General features: G+C 40.9%; 1 protein-coding gene across 9 annotated transcripts in view; it reads right to left on the minus strand.

Annotated features, from left to right (window-relative positions):
* dgki (diacylglycerol kinase, iota) overlaps nt 1-23,341 on the minus strand; it is a 56,945-nt gene that overhangs the window by 12,681 nt on the left and 20,923 nt on the right. For 3 of the 9 annotated variants that reach the window (XM_026361997.1, XM_026361992.1, XM_026361998.1), the window contains exons 2-21: nt 16,460-16,568; nt 14,009-14,104; nt 11,968-12,042; nt 11,308-11,364; nt 11,136-11,204; nt 10,951-11,019; nt 10,207-10,323; nt 9,666-9,740; nt 8,606-8,701; nt 7,711-7,793; nt 7,224-7,284; nt 6,669-6,782; nt 4,257-4,382; nt 3,855-3,933; nt 3,519-3,574; nt 3,041-3,103; nt 1,932-2,005; nt 1,692-1,803; nt 1,518-1,604; nt 1,324-1,436 (exon numbers count right to left, since the gene is read on the minus strand). In XM_026361997.1, coding sequence (XP_026217782.1) covers nt 1,324-1,436; nt 1,518-1,604; nt 1,692-1,803; nt 1,932-2,005; nt 3,041-3,103; nt 3,519-3,574; nt 3,855-3,933; nt 4,257-4,382; nt 6,669-6,782; nt 7,224-7,284; nt 7,711-7,793; nt 8,606-8,701; nt 9,666-9,740; nt 10,207-10,323; nt 10,951-11,019; nt 11,136-11,204; nt 11,308-11,364; nt 11,968-12,042; nt 14,009-14,104; nt 16,460-16,568 — 1,731 coding nt within the window. Of the gene's footprint in view, nt 1-1,323; nt 1,437-1,517; nt 1,605-1,691; nt 1,804-1,931; nt 2,006-3,040; nt 3,104-3,518; nt 3,575-3,854; nt 3,934-4,256; nt 4,383-6,668; nt 6,783-7,223; nt 7,285-7,710; nt 7,794-8,605; nt 8,702-9,665; nt 9,741-10,206; nt 10,324-10,950; nt 11,020-11,135; nt 11,205-11,307; nt 11,365-11,967; nt 12,043-14,008; nt 14,105-16,459; nt 16,569-21,349; nt 21,486-23,341 lie in introns of those variants that run through there. The other 6 variants (XM_026361993.1, XM_026361999.1, XM_026362001.1 and 3 more) reach the window with 5 other exon arrangements.

Raw genomic sequence — 23,341 nt, forward strand, 5'->3', positions numbered from 1 at the left:
GAGAGGAGAGGAGAGGAGAGGAGAGGAGAGGAGAGGAGAGGAGACATGATGGGAGAAGTTAGGAGACATGGAGATGACAATAGGGCAGGAGAGAGGAGAGGAGAGGAGAGGAGAGGAGAGGAGAGGAGAGGAGAGGAGAGGAGAGGAGAGGAGAGGGGACATGATGGGAGAAGTTAGGAGACATGGAGATGACAATAGGGCAGGAGAGAGGAGAGGAGAGGAGAGGAGAGGAGAGGAGAGGAGAGGAGAGGAGAGGAGAGGAGAGGAGAGGAGAGGAGACATGATGGGAGAAGTTAGGAGACATGGAGATGACAATAGGGCAGGAGAGAGGAGAGGAGAGGAGAGGAGGAGAGGAGAGAGAGGAGAGAGAGGAGAGGAGAGGAGAGGAGAGGAGAGGAAGAGGAGAGGAGTGGACGTGTAAGTTGAGAAAAGATGAGAGAAGGAGATGAAAGAGGAGGTAGAAAGAGGGGAGAAGAAGAGAGACGACAATAAGGAGAAGTGAGGAGGAGAGGAGATAATGGCAGGAGGGAAAAATGTAGCAGGAGGAAATTAGGTCATAAGGAGAAGAAGGAAAGGTGGACAGGAGACAAAGGAAAAGAGTGAAACAGTAGTGAATAGGAGACAAGATGAGAAGGAGATGAGGAGGAGGGAGGAAAGGAAATAAGAAAAGAGGAAAGGAGAGCAGGTAAATCAAGGTAAACATAATAATAAATAAAAAGATATCGTAGGTAAAGAACCAAGACAAAGAGGAGGAGGAGGAGGGACAGATGAAGAAAAGCCCAGAGGTAAGTAGACAAACACTGATAGCACATCAAGCAGAGACACTAGTTACTGCAGCTACAGAAGTCATCATCCTCTACACAGGTTCCTCTCACATGCATGTTGTCCTGCACACGTTTACTGTAGCGTGTTCAACAGACACACACTTACACACACAGATAAACATGAGGGAGTGTTAGAGCTACGGGGATCAGCGAGGGTCAGTCGACACATCGCTCTGCTGTTACTTTATCCCTGTGAGGAATCAATAAACGTCTCCTTCTATTTGTCTTGTCGCCCCCCCCCCCCCACACACACACACACTCATTACATGTCCCGCCTTTGATTGTGGTTTGGCGAGCGGAGCAGAGATGTAGGACAGGGAGAGGAGTGAATGTCAGCTCCCACTAAACAGATTGTGTGACTCACTCGGTGCAAAGGGGTTTTTACAATACCGCTGGCCCAGTTCCTCTGTGTGTGTGTGTGTGTGTGTGTGTGTGTGTGTGTGTGTGTGTGTGTGTGTGTGTGTGTGTGTGTGTGTGTGTGTGTGTGTGAATGACTCACTCGTTGAGCAGGGGCACTGAGGTGCGTCTCTTGCTCTTCTGGACCATGTTGGCCTGATTTCGAAGGGAGATGCGGAGGGTGGAGGGCGCCAGTCGACACGGCTCCCCGTCCACCTACATGAGGACGATATCACAGGCGGTCATGTTAGCGGATTATGTCTGAGTAGCCGAGCGGTGATGCTGTCGTGCACTCACCTGAACAGGTACAGTCTTGTATGTTGTGAGAATGACTTCTCTGCACTGGTGGAGTCTCTCTCCGTGACCGCCAACCTGTAGCGCCGCCTGGTGGACAACAGGTAGATTCACAGTGTGAATTAACAGCATCGGAGCAGTGACAGGTTTTATTGTCGTCTTTACCGTGTCTCTCACCAGTGAGGCCATGGTGAAGCCGATGACCTCGATACAGCCGTCATCATGCCGCTGAGGTTCAAAGTCCCGGTGGTCGCCTGTGTTTCCCCATGGCATGGTGCCCGCACAGTACCTGCACACACAGACACAAGTTGAACATTACAAACATCTTGTTTCCTTCATGTCTTCTTCTTTAATCTTCTGTGTTGTTTTTTTAATCCTCAGTAGAGAGAGACGTGCTGCATCTGTACGTTCACTCACCTGGGAATGTTTAGAAACACGATGCACTGGAATTTAAGCTCCTGGATCTTGGGTGTTAGATCTGTTCCATCACACTGAGAAAGACAAAGACAGAGGAATTATCATCGTATGCTGATTTACAGCTTCACCAAAAATTAACAGACATACAACAAAACTTTTGACTTCACTCGCTGTTATGCGATACGATACAGGTGAAGCTCAGCTCTCTGTGGTTATTATGCTGAGCCTCGTGGATATATTAATAAGTTATTATTAACAGTTTAATGCAGTAAGAAGGAACAATAACGATCCTAAAGTTAAATCAACAAAAACTTTGTGATCGAAGGCTGTTGTATTAAACTTTCTTATATTACCCAGGTGTAGCTAATAAACTGAGAAGTATGTTCAGCGGAGGAATATCAGCAATCAGACTCACATTTATATTTACACAGTTGTCATTCTGAGTGTCTCTACTCTGTACACACAACAGCTACTTCCTGTTTGTCCATCCTGGAACAGAGATCCTTCCTCTGTTGTTAAATGGCTTCTGGGATGTTTTTCTTTGTCCTACTATCCACCCACAGCTACTATATTGTTAAATTTTTAAGAAGAGTAATATGTTATTGTGCTATTAAAAGCAGAATACAATCATCTGAAATTTTAGAAAAAGTAAACCTGTTTAACACGCCTACATTTCGATGTGCATTCACTTTTTGCAGCCTCACGTTTAGGTTGAAGTGTCCGATTCTGACAGGTCGTGACAGTTCATCTGAATGTGCCGTAGATTATGCTACAGGTTCGATCTTTTCCATGTGGCTGCTAGTTGTTTTAAATTTGTTAAGCAAGTTATCTGTAGTGAACTAAAATGAACTAAACCTTATTCACATCCAGTTCATGTTTAATTACATACTGTAACTATCCAGTGTTAGTGCTGGTATACAAACGTGCACCATGTTGTCAGAGTGGGAGACAGAGCAGCAGCGTCTGCGGCACTGACAGGGTGTCCGTGTCTTACTGAGGGACACTTCGTCAGCTGAAGGACGAGCTTTTTAATCACCCGGCCGACCTGCTGCTCCGACATGTCGACATGGAAAGCGATACGGACTCAGAGAGAGTGTGTTAACACTCACCACCACTCTGACGTGCTTGGACAAATCCCTGGAGCTTCTCTGGAGGAAATCTGAGAATGCAGCCTGCACACACACACACACACACACACACACACACACACACACACACACACACACACACAGATAAAGGCCCAATCAAACAACATTACAGTTCATTACATTTGCCTCATTAAAAAGAGATAACTCCTCTGCATGCTTCCTCTCCCACTCCCACCCATCATTTCTTTCTTCATTGAACATCCTTCACATTATATCTGCAGGATCTCAAAAACTATATTTAAGATTTTATAAGATTTGTTTAATGCTTTAAAACCACAAAACAAACAAACTGACTTAGACAAATGACTTAAATGATGATAAAAGATTTCTCCTGTTACTGTACTTCTCTTTTCAGTGATCGTCTGATTCAGTCATCATTTCTGTACAACACTCTACATGTCTTTGTGTGAGTGAATGTGAAAATGCATCGGGGACTCACTCCTGCATAGAACATCTTGTTTCGGAAGCGACTGTTAAACTTTTCTGGGTTGGCCTCTGTAAAGACACAATCGGAGAGAACAACATGTTAAATGTGTTGCAAAGATTGTGGAATTAATAATTTAAAAAATACAAAGACAGAGGAAACATCTCATCTCTTGTTATGTGTATGTGGATGCTCATGTGTATCTGAATGTGTCTATTAAATAATTAATCCTGTTCTCTTTTACAACAGCCTGTCTGATGCATTATGTGTAAAGAACACAACACATAAATAGAAACAGAGTTCATACAGGGTGACGAGATGAAGAAAGACAGTAAAATAACTTTCACGAACCTCTGGACTCATGGAACTCCAGGGTAACGTGAGCATCGAAGCCGAGGCTGAAGTAGTTGTTGAACACATTTAAAGGCAGCTGGGGACAAAGGAGAATATGTTAAAATGTGCACATGAGCATCAAGATTATACAGTATATTCACAATAATCTAGTTGAGCCACAATTCTGATCGAGCCATCTGAAAACACTGTGCTGGACTGTACCTTCCAATGTTTCTCTCTTAACTTCTAAACACCAGACTTTTATTTTGAAACACTTTGTTGTTGATGATGTTAGCGCTTTTACTTTGTGCATGCACACCACAAGCATCTAAACCTTAATCTTAAATATCGCATGGAGGAGCTGTACAAGTTCAACTTTTTGTTCGCTCCTGTGATGTGAACTCGGGACTGGACGCTGACCTTCTGTGTGCCCTCCTCCGGCTGGGCAGCCGTCTTCTCTACTAGAAGGTTCCACCTGTCCAGCTGCACCACAGAACCGTCCTCAACATGACACAGAACCTTGGACACTGGCTCGTCTGTGTAGCCCTGCATAGAGAGAAGACGTAAGTTGGATTTAATATTTTTATTTTCTTTGTATTTATGTTGACAAACATTCATCAAAACAGATACTAGAGCACACACGATGCAGGTTGCACTACACTAGACGGTTGCTACACTCCTTCCTGTCCTTCATTTCTTCTTCTCTCTTTACTTAATATATGTTTCCTTTAAGCTGTCAAAACTGTACAACCTTTTAAAAAACACTATAAAATATGATACTGTACACGAACAAATGTTGGAAAGACAGTGAATGGTCAAATGAGAAAATAAAGAGCAGAGGAGAAGGAAAGGGCAAAGAGAGAAGAAGATTAAAACAAAGTGAGGAAAGTAGAGAGATGCAGATGGACGGGAGAATAAAATGAGGAGAGAAGGGAAGCAGGGGATCCTCGATATCCTCTTCTGACCTCTGTCTAATTAAGAAGAGCACAGCACACACACAAAAAGAACGAGTGAGAGAAAGAACGAGTGGAGGAGACAGTGACACTTCCAGTTTCTTCCTCCATCTCGCTCTCTCTCTCTCTCGCCTTTCTTTCTTAGTTTCTCTTTCCTCTGCTTTTTAATTTCTGTCTCCCTCTGGACGGGGTCAGGAAATCGGAGTAGGAAAGACTGAGAGACACACTGATGATAGTAGCGCTCAACTGTGAGACCTCCTCCGAGACGCACACAGTGAGTCACACAGAGAGAGGTAGATGGCAGATGAAGCAGTGAGTAACACAGATGAGTTAGAAAGAGATGTGAAAGGAAAGAGAGGAGGGGAAAGAAATGAATAATAGGAAAAGAATGGAAAGGGAATGAGAAGGAAGGAAATGAGAGGGAAGTAGAGGAAAAGAAGATGCTAAGAACAGGGAACTAATAGGAAAAGGCAAAAAACAGAAAAAGATCAAAAAGGAAAAGCACAGGATGGGAAACGACAGCAAAAAATATGTCAGGGAAAAGAAAACGAGCAGTGAGATGGACAGGGAAAGGAAAGGAAAGGAAAGGAAAGGAAAGGAAAGGAAAGGCTTTAAGAAGGCAGGGAAGGAAGAGAGAGGAAAATGAAAGCTAAGAAGACACAGAGCAGATAAGAAGTGTGCAGTGGGAAAAACCAAATGAATCAAAATGAATCAAAGGACGATAGAGTCACAGTGATTCCACTAATTCCACACATAGATATGAAGTTTCAGGCTTTTCACTCTGCATCAGGACTTTTGCAGAGAAGCCAAAGTCTTTCACTTGCCCTTGGTTCAGACACTACACTAACAGATCATCACTGAGATGATCTGTGGAAACATTTTCATATTAGTTTTGATATTATCAGAAAAAAATAAGTGAAATACCACTTCAGGTTCATATTTGATGTATTATCATCGCTTCAAGCCCACAGAACTACTCTGAAGAAAGGTCTAATGGAAGAATGTGGGTGCTCGTAAAAGGTCTCTTCTTCTTTGTTGCAGAACAGTTATGCAACGTGTGTGTGTGTGTGTGTGTGTGTGTGTTAAGGGGCTGATTCTTGATGCTTCAGCACTTCAACGTAACAAACTGTTACTAAAAGTTTCTGCAACTGTGCACGTAACCCCTCCTACATTTGTCCTAATACAACTACTGTAGATAGCATCTGTCAATTCACTCCCTCTGCCTCCAATTCATAACTGCCTCATTAGTCTAATAGGGATATGAGCATGATTTATTATGTTGGTCACTGCGCCCTGAGTTTCATCCTTCACTGTCCAGCAGTGAGTCTGAGTCTGTGTTTAAGTATAGATCAGGTTCTGAAACTGATCTAGACATAACTCAGGGTCAGGTCTGCAAACTGTTTCCGTGTAGGAGCAGTACCCATCCTGAGGACAGCAGCATTACAAACAGATACACAGGAAAAGAGCTCTCATGGATTTCCTGGATGTCTGTGAGTTTTTCTGCAGCTCCCTGAGGTGTTGGAGAGGAAATATCCCAGTCATTTAAACTGCTTGTTAACATTTAGGGTAGGGTCCTAGGAGTTTAATTTTATTCTGTTAGTCTTTTGCTGTTTTGTGGGATCCCCTGTAATCATACTGTGTTAGTATCAGTAACTAATGTTGAACTTGTCCTGGGTGTAACTTTATATAATTTTCCAGCTGTTGTGATCCCACAGAGACAATAACGCTTTCATCTGACTCACTTTAATCACGATGTGGTTCAATAATTTGACCTGAGTCATCAAACAGACACTTGAATGAATAAATACAGGGAGGAGAAGCTGGTACGTCCTGTCGCTCTGTGTGAACCCTGCGGCAGAAGTCAAGGCTAGGAACTCACCCCACCCCAGTTGAGCGTCCTGGCGAGGTCATTTCCTGTTCCCAAAGGAAGAACAGCGACCGGAGGCTGGGGGGTCATCTGCAGCTCATCGAGAGTGGACAGGATCCACCCCACCTACAGAGGCACATACACAGAGTGTAAGATAAGAGCATAGAGCAAATGGAATTTGTCCCGACAGGTCAACATATTTCTTTAACTCTTCACAACAACAGTAGTCAACCATGTATAGAAGTACTCCACTGAGAAACAGACTTCTACGGGAATCAGCCTGACTGAGGTATTTTTAGCGGTACAATCTACAAACTGGAGAATTAGTACCACCAACTGTTTTCTCAACAAACCAACTCCTGCTCACATTAACATGATGGAAACTGGCTAAATGAATTAAAGTAATTAATTAAGTTCAGACATTTATGCTTTTCGTATTTCATTAGAAAGTTTTCATCTAATTACTAATACTGTATATTCAGAGTAATTACAATATATACTATTACATCTGTGTGTGTGTGTTTATGTGTAATCCAAATAGAATAGAATAGAACAGAACAGTCGTACCGTCCCATCCCCTCCACAGGCAAGGATCCTCAGATTTGGCACTTTACGATACAACTCCAACCTGACGGGTGTGGAAAAGCAGAGAGAAGCCTGGTTGCAGAATAAAAAGCAGCTTCTGCAGCAGAAAGCAGTGCTGATTGGTGTCGAGTGGGTGTAATTGGTCCAAGTTTCATGAAAATTGCTCGACCCCTTTAGCAGAGTATTTGAATAAAAGAGGATAATGACTAAACCTGAAGTGAGAAGATACATTATTTTCCGCCAGCAGTGGATTGTGATAATAGTGTGATGGGATATGAAGAGTTCGGTTGTAAAACTACAACTAAAGTGGCGAAAGAGTTTCACAGTATCTGTTCCACACTTCTCTGTAGTTCAGTAAAGCAGTGACACATAATTTACCAAAACATTTCAGACTGTCAGAATCAAAACATCACATAGACTTTAATGTAAATGTTTAAGGAGCAGCAGTCGCCTAGAGGAGGATACGTACGCCTCTCGCAGGCCGCCCTGTGACAGGTCAAAGACTTGTCGGGGGTTCAAGATCCACATGAACATCTGTAACACCTTGGCACCCTGCAGAGAGAGAAATTAGTAATAAAAGTTCACATAAACACCAACAGCAGTGATTACTACAAACAAGCTCTGGGAATCAAATCTGTAATTCTGATTATAGTTAGAGATGGATCAGGTGACTCTTAATTCTGCTGCTATAGATTAGTCTGCAGGGGGACGTCTACTGATCTACACTGAGCTCCTCTCCTCATTCAAATGCTACCATTACATCTCATTAACTTTGTGTCTTCTCTCTCCTGCAGTTGTGTTTCCTCCTCTCTCTGTACACCTCTGCAGGTATCCTCCTCCTTGGAGCTGTCTCTCTGTATCGCTGTATCTCCAGGACCCAGTTACTGGTCCTACCAACCTGCCCAGCTGCCTGCTGTTCTTGTCTCTCCCCCCTTTCCACTCACCCCCACCAGCCGAGCCAGATGGCTGCCCACCCTGAGCCTGGTTCTGTTGGAGGTTTCTATTTTTGCTTAGTGGGATTGTTAGGTTTTCTATATAATTCTGTATAAAGTTAAAGTTTGTAAGGTCTTAAACCTTAAGCACTGTAAAGTTGACATCTGATGTGACTTGGTGCTATACCAATAAAATTGAATTGAACTGATTGGAAAATGAATGTTCTCTAGTTTTATCAGTAAACACCGTTCAACTGATAAAACGAATTCTGTTTTCACTGACATCTTGCTAATGAAAAGTTTTGCTATTAGCAAAACTGGAGGAGTAAACTAAATCTGATAGTGTCACTAAAAAGATTAAAGGAGCTTCTTCACTGATGTTTATCTGTGTCTGAAATCTTAGACTGATGAGAATAAGTTTAGGTTACAGACCTGGTTGCCCCCGCTCTTGGGATTGACAAAAACCAAGATGGGCTTCATGAGAGGTGAAGGGAGAGGCTTCAACATGAACGGACGCCATTTAGACTCCTAATAAAGAGAGAGACAGATCTACAGTGAGGATGTGTAATGTCATAGATGATAAATCTTTAATTTTACACAGTGAAAGGTGACAAATGATGGTTGTTCACAGGCAGGTACACTGACAGTGAAGCTGTAATTAGTCTGTGAAGCTGTTTATAGATTAACTACAGTGCCCATATGTTTCATAACAATCATTCACGTGTTTTATCTTTTTTGTATTTGTTAGTAGCTTATTTTTAACGCACTGTGTGACTCGACTGGGTGAAATTATCCTCGTGAGCACAACCCAACACATTTTCACTGTCTCACACGTTTGCTAACATGATTAAAAATAGAAGTTTTGGTACATGTGAGTGGATCTGGGACATTTGAACATTAAAGGATCGAGTAGTTTTCATCCATAATCATTTGAGTGTTAATTCTGTGATAACGGTACGACTCAGACAAGCGGCCACGTTGTTATTATTTTAATGTGTGTGCCATCGATCACTCTAAAAGCTCCAGTTAAACCGGCAATTTGCATAAATGCAGGCTGTTTTTCTTTGATTTCACACTGTGTGGTGGAGAAATGTAGCATCTGTGCATTATCTGTGCTGCTTTTGTCCAAATGATATGTTTTAATGAACTTGGTGTTGCTAAGTGTTAGAATTATCTCCCCTCCCACAGAATCTGCACACTTCTGTGTCTGGACACCATTTCCTGGCTACTTTTAACCAGTTAGGACACCTCCGGAGATCTCCTCCATTGCGGTGGAGATAATTTTTAAGTTAGGAATGTGGATAAATTGCTCTTAAATGTGTCCTAAAAGTAGGACACAAAAAGGTGTCACTGACAATTGGAGTAATTTCCTGCTCTGACACATTTGATAAAAAGGCCCTGAACCGTCTACAAACATATATATATATATATATATATATATATATAAAATAAGCATTTATACTGGTTCTGTCTGTCTCATAGTATTACTTACATCCAGTCCCTTTTTGCTCGTCCTTCGTTTGAAAGATGTCCGTTTTTTTCTCCTGGCAGAGTTCTTAAGTGAGCTCTGGGGTAAACAAACACACACACACACACACACACACACACACACACACACACACACGTGCCAACAAAGAGTTCAGTGGTTAGTTCACTGTCACTGTGTCCCTTGATGATGGTAATTAAAAGTGCAATGAAGCATGTGATGTGGCTGAGGGATATGTGTGTGTGTGTGTGTGTTCCCAAAGTTCCCTCAGACAGATCAGACGTTTGTCAACTCAAATCACATCACAGCCAAAATCACACACACACACACACACACACACACACACACACACACACACACACACACACACACACACACACACACACACACACACACACACACACACACACACACACACAGTTTAACTTTTAAATTTAGATCCAAAGTCATTCCTCGTTACAGTCACTACATGACAGCTGGTGAACTTTATCTACTGACTTCTGTGATGGGACTCTTTATCTGTTTATATGTGTGTGTGTGTGTACACCTGTGGTTTCCTGACTTTGATGATCCAGGAGGGTGGGACTATGACTCCAGCGTGGGCCCCCAGTGAACATGGCTCCTCGATCTGGTGCAGCATAAAACACGTCACCTTGTTGTGGAACTGCAAGAGAAATTATTTATTATAATTAATCTTAATTATTAATACATTTCAAAAACAGTTTTGTAGAACTTAGACATTATAATCTATATTTTAATTAATATTAATTTTGTAAATAGGCCACAAGTCTCCAGCGAGATCTGATAACATGTCCCTGTGATTTGCAAGCAGTATATACTCAGATTGTTTTAAACACTGTAAAGCACTGTAATACCTTTAAAAACTACTTTAGGTTTCAGTTTCAGTATAAATAAGACATGTTAAGGGATTCACCAGTGAACATAACGACTCCCGGGGTTCACATTTGGGCATTGCTTTAGGTCCCGTCTCAGTAGTTTGGTTCTAGTCCTTAGATGAATAATTTATTTATTTATAACACGAGGTTTATATCTTTTTATCATTTTTCTGACTATATTAGAGAATCAGGTGCAGAGAGACAAAAGGAAATAAAGGAGGAGAGTTCACAAGATATAGCAAAGGTGTCCAGATGTTGGTCAGTGCCTCTGTCAGTGTGGTGCATTACATGGATATGGAAATAAATAATACTGATTCCTGTCAAATTTTAAGATGAAGGAGTTCACATTTTTAAAAGGAAATAAGTTTCCACAGCTGTATTGAACATTGACTTACAGCCTGTTTACACCAGGAACAACTGATGGCGATGATTTCTTTACTGTGGAAGAACTTCTGTTGGAAACTCTGCAGAAACAGAGAGAAGAACACTCAGGTATGAGCGAACTGAACAACATGTGTGTGTGTGTGTGTGTGTGTGTGTGTGTGTGTGTGTGTGTGTGTGTTTGTGTTTGTACACTTACCTTTCCACACTGTCTGCATTTCCCTTCCTGTCTCCGTCTGTGGACCCAGTGATGTCTCAGGATGTTCTGCTGTCAAAGAGACAGGTGCTGAAAACTCTCTCTGTCTCCCACAGTGCAAACAGGACACAAGGAAACAGACGTGTACACAAATCTCATCCACCTGCACACTTACATCTCTGAGACACCGGGATCCCCCCTCTCTGAAGGTTGGCTTACATCGGAAGTTAATCTAAGAGAGACGGAAAAGCAGAAACAAAAACATACAGATAAATCACAGGCATTGGTTTAATTACAACAAGTACCATGGCAGGTAATATAAATATGTATATAAATAAATGTACTGTGCCTAATGCAATGATTTTAAAAAGAATCTAGAGACAAAAAACGTGCAAACATTTACAACTAAAACTGAGGAGATCATGTTTAGGTTTAAAGAGCTTAATGATGTTAAACTGCAGTTACGTTGATTTAATTAAAGATAAATATAATAAAGATTCTTCTCTCTTCTGATTTCTTCACGTCACTGTTTCTACTTTCCGACTTTGGTGGCACACAGTATTGTGCTAAAGTTACCCATCATGCATCTGTCCTATCTGTGCTCTGTGCACTTATTGTTACACTAAATGTGGTTTAACAGACTTTAACAGCAGGAGCCTTGTTGCAGGAAACTCGGTGCTCACTAATAACTGTGGGACGTCAAGGATGACCAACGTGTTTTATAAATTAAATTCTCAGTCATAGTGTGTCAAGTCTGCACTACAAAATAAGATTAACTGTGTGTGTGTGTGTGTGTGTGTGTGTGTGTGTGTGTGTGTGTGTGTGTGTGTGATACCTTTTCTAGTTGCTCTATGCAGCCGGTGTGTACGACGATCTTACAGGCTGCACATTTCCTCCTGGGGGCCGACTTCTTAAGGGAGAAAACAGACACAGAGCACAGAGGGCGGTGACATACAACACGCTAACACATCAACACACTCACAGAACAAACACAAGCCGTGTAAAGACACACACTGAAGATATGCACACGCTGTTACGCACTAAGAAAAAACACAAATGCACACTGAAATGTGCTCAAGGTGCCCAAACATTCTCTTCTCGATCAGAATAAAGATTCCGTATCTGATTCGAGGACCAGAGGACACGGCGTTGCTGCTGTTGTAGTGAAACAAATTAGCACAAGTGGATCTGATAATTGTCCATGAATGAAGTGTGTCGTTATTCTCTTGAGCTCAATGAGATTCCCTCATTAAATAAAACAGTACAGTACAGTTTGAGGTATTTCTACAAGTACTCTTACCCCACTACATTTACCTGATGACTATAGTTACTTTTTATAGTACAATCATATTAATTCATTGATTTCCGGTGAGAAAAATAAGCTGCAGCATTAAAGTGATTCACGGATGCCAAATGAGCCATTCTCCATGTTACTTTTAATACTTCAACTTTCAGGAAAAACCTGAGACTGAGCGACTGACATATGTGTCATTCAGCTAGCTGAACATATTGTTACTGTTATTTAAAACTAAAACTAGAAATAAGATGAATAACAATTATTTACTCCTCTGCTCATGAACTACTCATGATGACTAATCTGACAACTGAAAGTCTGTTGGGCTCAGCTCTAGTCAAAGTAAAGAAGATAATAAAATCCACACAGTCTTTTACTCTCATATCTCACTGGCCAGTAGTTGTTTTCACATGAGCACATCCACCACAAAACCCTGTTTTTAAAATGAAATTCACCACATTAAAGAAAACAAGATGTTCTTTTTCAAGATGGCCTGACAGATAAACTTCAGGAGACTAATTGCAGCACTTTAGCACTGATGCAAATCTACTTCTTCATTACTCTGACGGTTACATAGTTCTTCTTTAACTGAAGCATTTCCATTTTAACACCACCTCTTTGCAGATCGGGGACAAAAAGCCTGTGAATATTTAGTAATTAGTAAACACTGATTTTAAAATGTGCAAAGGAAATAATTTTACACATCCCCGCTGCCATAAGAGAGTGATTGTGAGTAAATCTGCCCTTTTTGGATTGATACAATAACCAGATTAATAAATAATAAAAATAAACATTAGTTCCAGTTGTAAACAGAATAATTCAAGATAAGAAAAGAGTTCCACCTCTACCAACTTGCTTGATTAAGCAGCATTAACAACTCCCTTCAACAGCATTTTCTCTAACATAACTCAAACACTTTTGGTGTTGCGTTAGCTGCATCCTTCAGCCAGGTTCCTCCTGGATGAATAAGACTAAATCATCCATTTCTAGCGGAGAGCAGGTAGGAATGTGCTTATTCACGTCAGCCGTGTCTTGTCAAAGCAATCTGAGATTCCTCTGGGGTCAGGTTGGTTAAGCAGCCAGAGTTTTCCAGCGCTGATGGAATATTTATGTAATTATTGTAAATTCATGACAGAGAGAGATTAAAGTGAATTTGTCCGCGCTGCAGCTCCATCTTACTGGCAGCAGCTTCACCATTAATGGAAATGTACAGATACGATATGTCATTATTGAGAATAAAAGGTTTTCTCAGTTCTTAATTCAAGGTCTTTGTTCAAGGTCTGTGCTGGGAGTAAAGGTCCTTGATACCTGTAATTTAAACACTTTCTACAAATCTCTGGATGCTTGTGGTTAACACTCTCAGAGCACCCCCAGTCTGAGTAATGTCTTCCGCTGCTTTGTAGACATGGTTCATCTGAATAAGCGCATGGCATCCTGTTTGGAAACACACAAGCCTGCATTTCCTGAACATCGGGACCACCTGCTCTGGCGGAGAAGTGATTTATGAATGACCATTATTTGACTCCATTAACCAGCACAGCCAGCTCGCTCTCACAATGCTGTCAGCGTGCACACTACTCACTGCGGTCTTCAGCAGGCAGGCGTCCTCTCCGAGATAACAGAGCTCTCCTGAACAACTTGTCTCCATCCACAGATGATCCCCATTCACCGCGTTCTCCTGCAGACACGGGGGACAAACAGAGGGAAATAACGATATAATAACTTGCATTGTCTCCGTGCATCTCTCACTCAGATTATTTTCAGTCACATTAAACTGCAACCATATGCACATAAACACTGTGCAGTGAAAGCGGTCAACAAGTGTGTCAAGCACATAATTGCTGCTGCTGAGTAGGTGGGTAATTTCACAGTGCATGTTCATTTAAGGTGCTAATCAAAACACTACAGGAGCTACAGATTCAAGTGCTAACACACATATGCAGTATACGCATACAAACACGTACAGTGCTTGGATCAGCATGCGTGTGTGCAGACTAGTAGTTTATTTACAGTTGCTAACTCAGTATTTATGATTATTCTGACAATAAATTTACTTGAAGATGATGATTTTTCGCTTTTTTCTCTGTCACACATGAAAATAAACTGAATTTCTGTGGATTTTAAACTTTGTATGTGAAGCTGTTACCTTGGTCAGTAGACATTTGTTACTCTTTTCTGAACAAAATGAACCAGAAAAATATTCAACAGATGATTTTTTTTTACTAAAAAAATCTTTTAGCTTATTCTAATCCAACTGACCTTGGCCCTAAAAGTATTAAAGACGTCCTATAAAGTGCAAACAGCCATTTTACACCAAGAATCACTTAATGTGAAATTACAGCTGCTGTTTTTGTTTCTTCCTGCAGGTTGAGGAGCTTCATACAATTGCCTTAGCCTCCTACAAGCGAGCAGGAGGTACCTGTTACCTTACAGCAACACTTGTTAAACAGATTTTATGATCTTAGCCTTAAGATTCCTGGGAAACGAGGCCCTGGATAGTGGTAGAAGAGAAGCTCCGATCTTTTTCTAATCTCACTTTATGTTTCTCACTTAAATTACGACCAGGGCCACAGTCATTAAGATAAACCACTGTCAATAAACTTTTGTATACTGTACATTTGCAGCCATTTAAGAAAAATACAATAAATTGATTCTAACTATGGCTCTGTTCTCTAATTTAGCCCCATACTGTCTGTCTCATTAGCATCTAAGAGGGGCTGTGAAGACAAATCACCTCCTTAGTGTATAATAATTAGTGATGAAGCTCAGTGATTATATATGAGCGTGTGTCGTGCAGAGAGTTAAAGGCCAGTGATGACGTGGTGGAAGTGTCCCTGCAGACAGAGCCAGGGAGAAATCTCAGATGCGGTTTGCCTACTTACACCTTACAATTAATAATACAGCAGGTTTTATTACCTATTCATTATTGATACATGATTTATTTAGTACCTAACTGTGCAGTACAATAGTCTATCGAATGTAATACGAGTACAACTCTGGACTATAACTCATCCACAGTGACATTCTTGTTTATTGTTGATTTCACAGGATCAGTTTTTAGGCACAGTTTTCAGTGCTCAGCTCTGTTTTCTTTCTTGAGCCTGGTGTACAGTACTTCAAACAGAACATTATCCTACTTTGGTTATTCTAAAGCACAAAACCTCCATCTGTCACAGTCATTTAACGAGTTTTAGAAGAAAAGATTTTAGATTTTATGAAGAAAAAGCATCTTATTATGGAAAATTTCCAACTTTTCCCTTGATTTAACATTTTCTACTTTGTGGGCAAAGTTCACACTCTTATGAATAATGCAGGGATTCATTTGGGCATCACAAGATGACGAAGAGCTCGAGTGAAGAGTGCTATTGCTGAAATGGATAAACATGAATTTTGTAAGTCATTTTTAAGGTGAAATAGCTTTGCAGAGGTCATGTTTATTCATATGAATTCAAAGGCAAATAAAAATACCAAGCAAAGGAGTACTTTAAACATCATCTTGGTATAGCCTAAACACTGAGTGTGGAACATTTGAAGTATGGTGCATTTTAAAATGGTTCTTAGCTTCATCAGACGTTTTGTAAATGAACTCTATTAAATTCAGCAAATAAATGCTAGAAAAGTCACATCCCATAAAGTCCTGACATACAAAACTCTCCGCACTTCACTTATCAAGACATTTCTACTACAGTAATGATCAACAACCCAAAAGAAAATTGCTGCTTCATGTCCACATGAACATACGGCCGCTGAAACCAGTCTGCTGAAAAATCTGTTTGCATGAAAATCCAAATGTCATTTGGTGACTCAGATAAAATAAAGAAGGGAAATGGGACAACTTTCAGCAGTATTTCAACCCGTGCTGGTGTTTATGCATGATGTACTTTTTTAATTCAAGTTCCATTAAGTAACATGCATAAAACTGAATGTTTAAAGTTAGCAAAACATAAAAATAATGCGATAAATGGAAAATGAAAAAATGAAACAGAAAAGAAACCAACACAAGTCTGATAATAAGAGTATGTGCATGTCTAACCGTCCAGTCCACGCAGGTACGTAGCTCCTTACTGGGGCCGTTGGATGCAGGAGGCAGGGATGGTTGGGGTGGTCCAAGGTGCTGGAGGCCTGAACGCGAGATTGCCTTCCTAAAAATGAACAAGAAACTTTATTAACATAGAGTCTCATCTGAACACAGCATCCAGTGAGGCTGACACAGAAATCAGTGCTATATCACCGAGGGATTTCAGTATAACTTAGTATGTAATTTAATTATTCATGTTATGAGCGGGTTCAGCTGGAGATATTTGGTCGAGGAGAACTGGGAACAGCTTGGAGAGGAGACTGCCAGCAGCACTTTGGGGTGACGAGAGAGAGACAGAGACAGATCTGTTCTGTCAGTGGATGAGTCAGCAGTCATATCCCTCTCTCCATTTTCAGTCTCTGACTCTCGCCCTATTATCCTCACTCTTCTCCTTTCCTTAGCTATATCTTCATCTACTCCCTACCCTCTATCTCTATCTGTTCCCATCATATCATCATTTTCATCAGTAACAACTAAAGCAGTAAAATACTCACATTTCACTAAACGTATACATTTTATGTACTTGTATTTGAGTACTGCTGATCTAAAGATTTGGATGGTTTGACAAATGTGTAAATAAAAATGTGTGTGTCAGTGGAAAAGGCCGTACAGAGCATTTGAGCCTGTTGTTGAAAGTTTCAGTGTCCATGTGTCTAGTATTACTAACCCGGGACAAAGAGGAGTCCACTTACACACACTGTAACCTGATGACACACCATGACACAAACATATGCATGTACGCACACTCACGACTCTTGGGCTAAATATAGCACTGCGTGGGTGACAACAGCACAAATGCAAGGACGTATGGTTACTGGACAGATGCCACATAGAGAAGGGGACGGCAAACAAACAAACACACCCAGACAAACTTCTCAGGGCTGATAATCTACTACTAGAAACCCAGGATTAAAAAATAAGTTAGTCTCACTTATAACCTTAACCACTAAGATCTGAGGACATGGAGACACAGTCAAACTCGATTAGGGGAAGTAACACGAGCAGTCAGACAATCAGACAGGCTGTGAGCAAACCCGCTGTTTTAATGAAACCACATATTTGGAAGTGAAACCAAAGGCAAAAAGTGAATGTGTGAACGTTTGAGATGTTCAAAACATGCAAAGTAAGGATGCTGCAGGTTTTGTTTAAGGATATGTGACGTGTCTTGGTACATCATTAGAAAATCTAGAAAAGAAAGGAGCAAACAAGAGCTTGTTGTTTGTTTGTTTACAGCTGACTCCTTGCTCTGATAAATAGTTCTCCTTTTGGTTCCCGAGATTGCAGCCATCAAGTCTGGGAGTGAAATATTACTTCTTTATTCACATAAATTGGTAAAAACTATGAAATAGGATCCTGATTGTACCAACTAGACTTTGAACATGCACTTAACTGTGGTGCTTATTCTCTATAAACTGATTACGGTTGACTAGATATGAAGGAACAAGCTGTGTGTATGTGTACTTATTATAAAAATATTTTTGGCATTTAAGCGTACCTGAGACTACAAAAGCTTAGAAAACAACCCTGCAGTGATGTAATCATCACAAAACAGAATAAATGCACAAATAAATATGCAAACACACACTCCCATTCAGAGGTCACGGGGCACCATTACATTTGAGCGAGTCCTAATCTACTAAAAGCAGACGGGATCGCAGGCATTAAGGCTCACTCCTAAAATCTAAACAAAAAAGTATGTGGTCTGGTCACACACAAACACTTAACCTAAGAGTTATTGTAAGTAGATTTGTTCAAGCCAGTAAAAGTCCATCAATCTAAAAATAAATCTACTTTAAAAGCATTTAAACAAACAGCAATGACGACCAAACAAAGTGAAAACACCCTGTGGAAGAACGCAAGTCACACCACATCAACTACAACTATTACGCCGTGTCCCGCTGTGTTTTACGTAATAATTTTGTGAGGTCAGAGAAAAAAAAGTGTGGTTTAGTTAGCCGTCTCCACAAAGTAATGAATTAGATGCAGAGAGATACATGCATGGATTTACAAACATGTTGACAAAGGTCATTACACTTATTTACAACATGTCAACTGTGGTTTTGTAAGAAACATAATGAATTATATTTGTATGGTGCTGTTCAACACAGGAAGACGTCCACAAGTCGGCTAATCAGAATAGAATTGGGGCATTAAAATAAAATATAAACCCTAAATTAAATATAATATGACCACTTGAACTTCCTGTCAATCAACCAACTGAGTAATCAACTCGTAATTGCAGCTGTAAAAGTGATTAATCACAGTTAAAATAATCAACGAGGATTCAAACGTGCAACTATAATGTCCAGTTCAGATACTGACGGAGGAGGTGTATCTCCAGCTAACATCACATTTGAAGTAGACAGGTAAGAAGAAGGTTAACAGGGAGAAGCAGACACTCTTCATGCTGAAGAGATTAAACTGAAGCCTGAATAGTGGAGCTGAATCCAACTGCTCCCGTTTCTAACACCACCTACTCTCTCTCTACGTTATAATTCCGCCTGTCTCTTCATCCCACCGTCGCTGCTTCTTTCCCCTGTACTGTCTCCCTATCTTTCTTTCTTTTATTGAACTAATCAGTCGCCTCGTCCTCTTTTCTCTTCTCCTCCTCTCCCTTTTCTCCCTTCTACCTCCAGTTCTCTCTGATCTCCCTCTTCTCCTCTCCCACTGCCTTGTTCCTCCTCCTCTTCCTCCACTCTCTTGTCATCCTCTGCTTCTCTTTCTCATCCTCCCCCTTGTCTTTTCTCCCTATTTGCCTCCTCTTCCTCCTCCTCCTCCTCTTCCTGCAGAGGTGGGTTGTCGGCGTTGCTATGGCAACGGCACAACGGGAGCATCGGCAGCTCATCCACTAATTATATTGGTAGAGAATCTGCTGTATGCATGTGTGTGTGTGTTGCAGCAGCTTTAGAGTAAACAAAGTTACTTAGACATAAACCTCACCACCCTGTACACACACACACACACACACACACACACACACACACACACACTTACACGATATACGTCTTCATTTCACAGCCTACACATTTAGAATAATTTAATCCTTGTAACTCTAAATTCAGATCTCCTGTATCCATGGAGGGTCAACTGTTACTACACTATTTATGTAGTATGTCTGTGATTACGGCGGGGAAGAAAATAGGTTTCTTGTGTATTGATGGTAAACAAGCCTTCACTGATGCAATTTCTTCCACAGTCATTTAATCAGTTTCTGAAAGTCCCTGTAAAGTATTCAGCAAGCTGCGGCTGAGGCTAAGAAACACCGTTCATGACTAATGCTGAGAAGTGAGAACAAAAGTAATGGCTGCTAAAATGAAAAAAGGTAGCTGCAAGTGGGAGGAATCGAATTTAACATCTTCTGACTCCAGAAGATGTTGTGATTATGTGGGGGAAGTTGACAAAAGAGACACAACTGCACCAGTGTGGGTTTAGTTTTAAGACGGTTTCTCGTATAATAACAAATACAACACAAGTTCTACACTGAAAATGAAGAGGACTGAAGGACTTATCTCTGTAAGCTGATATATGTGAGGCACAAGCTAGTGCAGTATCCAGACACCTACCATCACCTGATCAACTTTCCATTGTAGCTCCAACTTAGTCAATATTAGCATAAAAAAAACGGACAGTGTTCGCTTCGTGCTTCCTACAGAAACTGGCTCAGAACCCCACATCAAGTTTCAGTAAGGAATTACAGGTTTGCAGCCACATGTAGGTCTGTGCGGGGCCTGGTGTGTGTCTCTTGGTAAACTCTGCTTTACTCTAGCACAACTCAGCGAACATGCTGCACAATGTTTACATATTGCGAATGGAACCGTGACGTTTGGCCTCGCCTGCTGCTTTAGACTGGTTCACAGTGCATGACATCCCTCACTGGAGCTCTGTACATGAGACTTTTGTATGAATGATTTTGTAATCAGTCGATAAAGCCATTTACTTTATGCATCCATAACCAATTTGCTTAAAAGCACTATGTGATAAATGTGTGTTTCTTTATCTGAGCCTGTGCTAATACATCTTTAAATGTGAAAGAGTCAAATGTAACACACTCTCAGAACTTAAATCTTCAACTTCAAGTAATTGTTATGTTTAGTAGATAGTTTTCTGAAACTCTAAATGTCACGCTGTGTATTTTAAATGTGCAGCAGCCTAAGAGCCACTTGCGGAGTACACTTCCTGAGTTTCAATTAAACTTTAAAACACATTAAAACTACTGCCTATGTTACTTATTGTAAATGCCACTAGCAATAAAACAACTTGTAATGTATTTACCATCATGGGGCAAATGCACATAAACAATTCATCCACACATATAAAAATACTCTAAATAAATATGACCATGTTAAAAAGAGCTGAAAACACACATTTGAATGGCTAATTTATCTCTGACCATTAATATTCAACACCACAAAGTTATGACAACAGCAAATGCATCTACTCACACGTTCAAAACTCTATGAAACTCTGTGAAAAGCAAACAGCTCTGAACTCAAAGTAACCTGCACTGGCTTCAGCACTGCATGAGTAACAGCCAAGGGGGCTCGCTTTTCAGAACATTCCTGTACGTCAATTTAAAACATGTACAGTTATAAGCTCCAAAAGAGACTTAACAGCTGCAGAAAATCCTCACAGCTCCACAGCTAAGAGTCACTATCAGCCTCAAAAAGCACCCAGCAGTCGGAGCCATTCAGTTTGACATTTAGAGCTTTGAGCTATGACAAGAAACATCTCAAGAGCTGATTTGTTTCATGACTGGTTAACAGGAAAATCCGTGATATGACATTATACTGGTTGTGATACAACAGGCAGAACTTCAAAGGTTAAAACAGCATAAGTTTCACTCACCTAAAGCCAAAAAGACGCTGAAACCAACACACTCTCTTAGCCCTGCCCCTCTTCCCTCCCTGTCCACCGGCTTCAACATTTATCATGATTATTCTCAAAGGTTCTCTCTTATTCTGCTGCTAAAAATCCAGCAGGGACTGGCACGACTGACTTCTATTTCCCTACGAACTCACAGCACAGGTCAGGTAATTATGCCAATCAGCGTGACAGGCAACAGAGACCTGACACCAGACATCTGAGCTCTATCCTGTGTAACACTGTGTGCTTTTTGGATTCAGGGAGAGGACTTAAGAAAGAAACAACAGTGAGTGTGAGAGCAGTGTTGTCCAATGAACTACGACACTGCAAAAGCAAAACGGTCCAGCACAACAAGGCATCCAGCACTCCATGTTGCATGCTACGCTGCTGGACAGGACATTTCAAAGTGTTGGTGACACCTGTGGGTTATTATTGTCATACTCCCCTATAATTATCCCAGTTAATCCTGCAGTTTTACATTACAAGTGGTAAAATACTGGGAGTTTATCATCAGTATTAATCTTACTCTAGAAATTAAAATATTGCCCTAAAAGAGAGATTATTTAGCGCTAAGAAAAGAACCAAATGACCCCTAAATGAGGTTTTAAACTTATTTCTAATCTCCCCTCGTCCATCCTTCTATTATTCCCTTTTTTTCTGCCTTCTCCTCTGTTTATCTTCTTCCCCTTACAGGTGAATCTGTGCTATTTTTAGTACATTACGTAAAGAGATAACCTGGCAAGGGCACCTGAGACACATGCAGACACACAAGTACTTTAGCTCACGCTTAGATATGCACGTGCACACACACACACACACACACACACACACACACACACACACACACACACACACACACACACACACACACACACACACACACACACACACACACACACACACACACACTGATCAGTTCTCTTTAAGGAGTCGTTCAGCAGAATGTTTGTGCAGCACAGACTTGGACAGATACGAGGATTTAAAGGTCAGTTCTTTTACCCTACTTATTTCAGTCTCAAATGATAAGAATTTTCTGCAAGAACAACAACAAAGTGTGCTTCCTCCATTCTGCGTACGACATATTTCCAGCTGAAACTGCTTCAAGGTGTTTTTATCTTTACAAAATAAGGGTTCACAAAACCAACACAGGTTCATCCGCCAGCTGCAGTTTGATAAATCATCATTTATATCACATGTTGAGGACCCTACAGTTACAAGTACCTGATCTTATACCACTTTTGATCTAGATGCATGCAGTGTACTTCCTGAAAGCTAATGTTGGTGTCTGTTACACCACTTCTCACTGATTTACAACAGCAGACACCACTGTCCACCAACATTCAGACACAGATTTATATATTATTAATTTATATAATGTAAGAAGTTGTGCGTTTATAGGTCGCCTTAAAAGGTACAGTGCTGACCAGTGCGTACTGCAAACGCCCAACAAGAGCTCTTGTCTAAGTCTCCTGCCTCCAACATATGAGCTGATGCCCCCTTGACAGATGCCACTGTAATAAGATAATCATTGAGGCAGAGACATGCAATTATTCACACAATTAACATATGATGCTGAAAATAATGGTGGAACATTGTCTATATGCCAGTGAGTGGACAGTGTTATCTTCCACGTAATTAGTAATAAGACATCGTAATATCTATATAAACGGTAATAATCAGAGGCATACGTCATTAGGAATCAGTGAATGGTGCCATACAACAAGTGTCATCAGCAGCACAACCATCCACTGCTGTTCAACACAATTTAACAAAACTCAATCTATACTTCTTCCCTTTTCTTTCCATCTCCTCGTTTCTCTACCTCCTTTCATTCTCTCTCTGCTTCTAAGTGGGTCAGTGTGGAACGCTCGTTCATTGCCGCTGGTGACACAGCATGCCCATAGTGTGTACATATGTGTTCCTGTGTGTGTGTCTGTGTGAGACAGAGAGACAAATACAGACGACGTGCTGCGT

The sequence above is a fragment of the Anabas testudineus genome, chromosome 23, assembly GCF_900324465.2.
Source record: "Anabas testudineus chromosome 23, fAnaTes1.2, whole genome shotgun sequence".
NCBI lineage: Eukaryota > Metazoa > Chordata > Actinopteri > Anabantiformes > Anabantidae > Anabas > Anabas testudineus.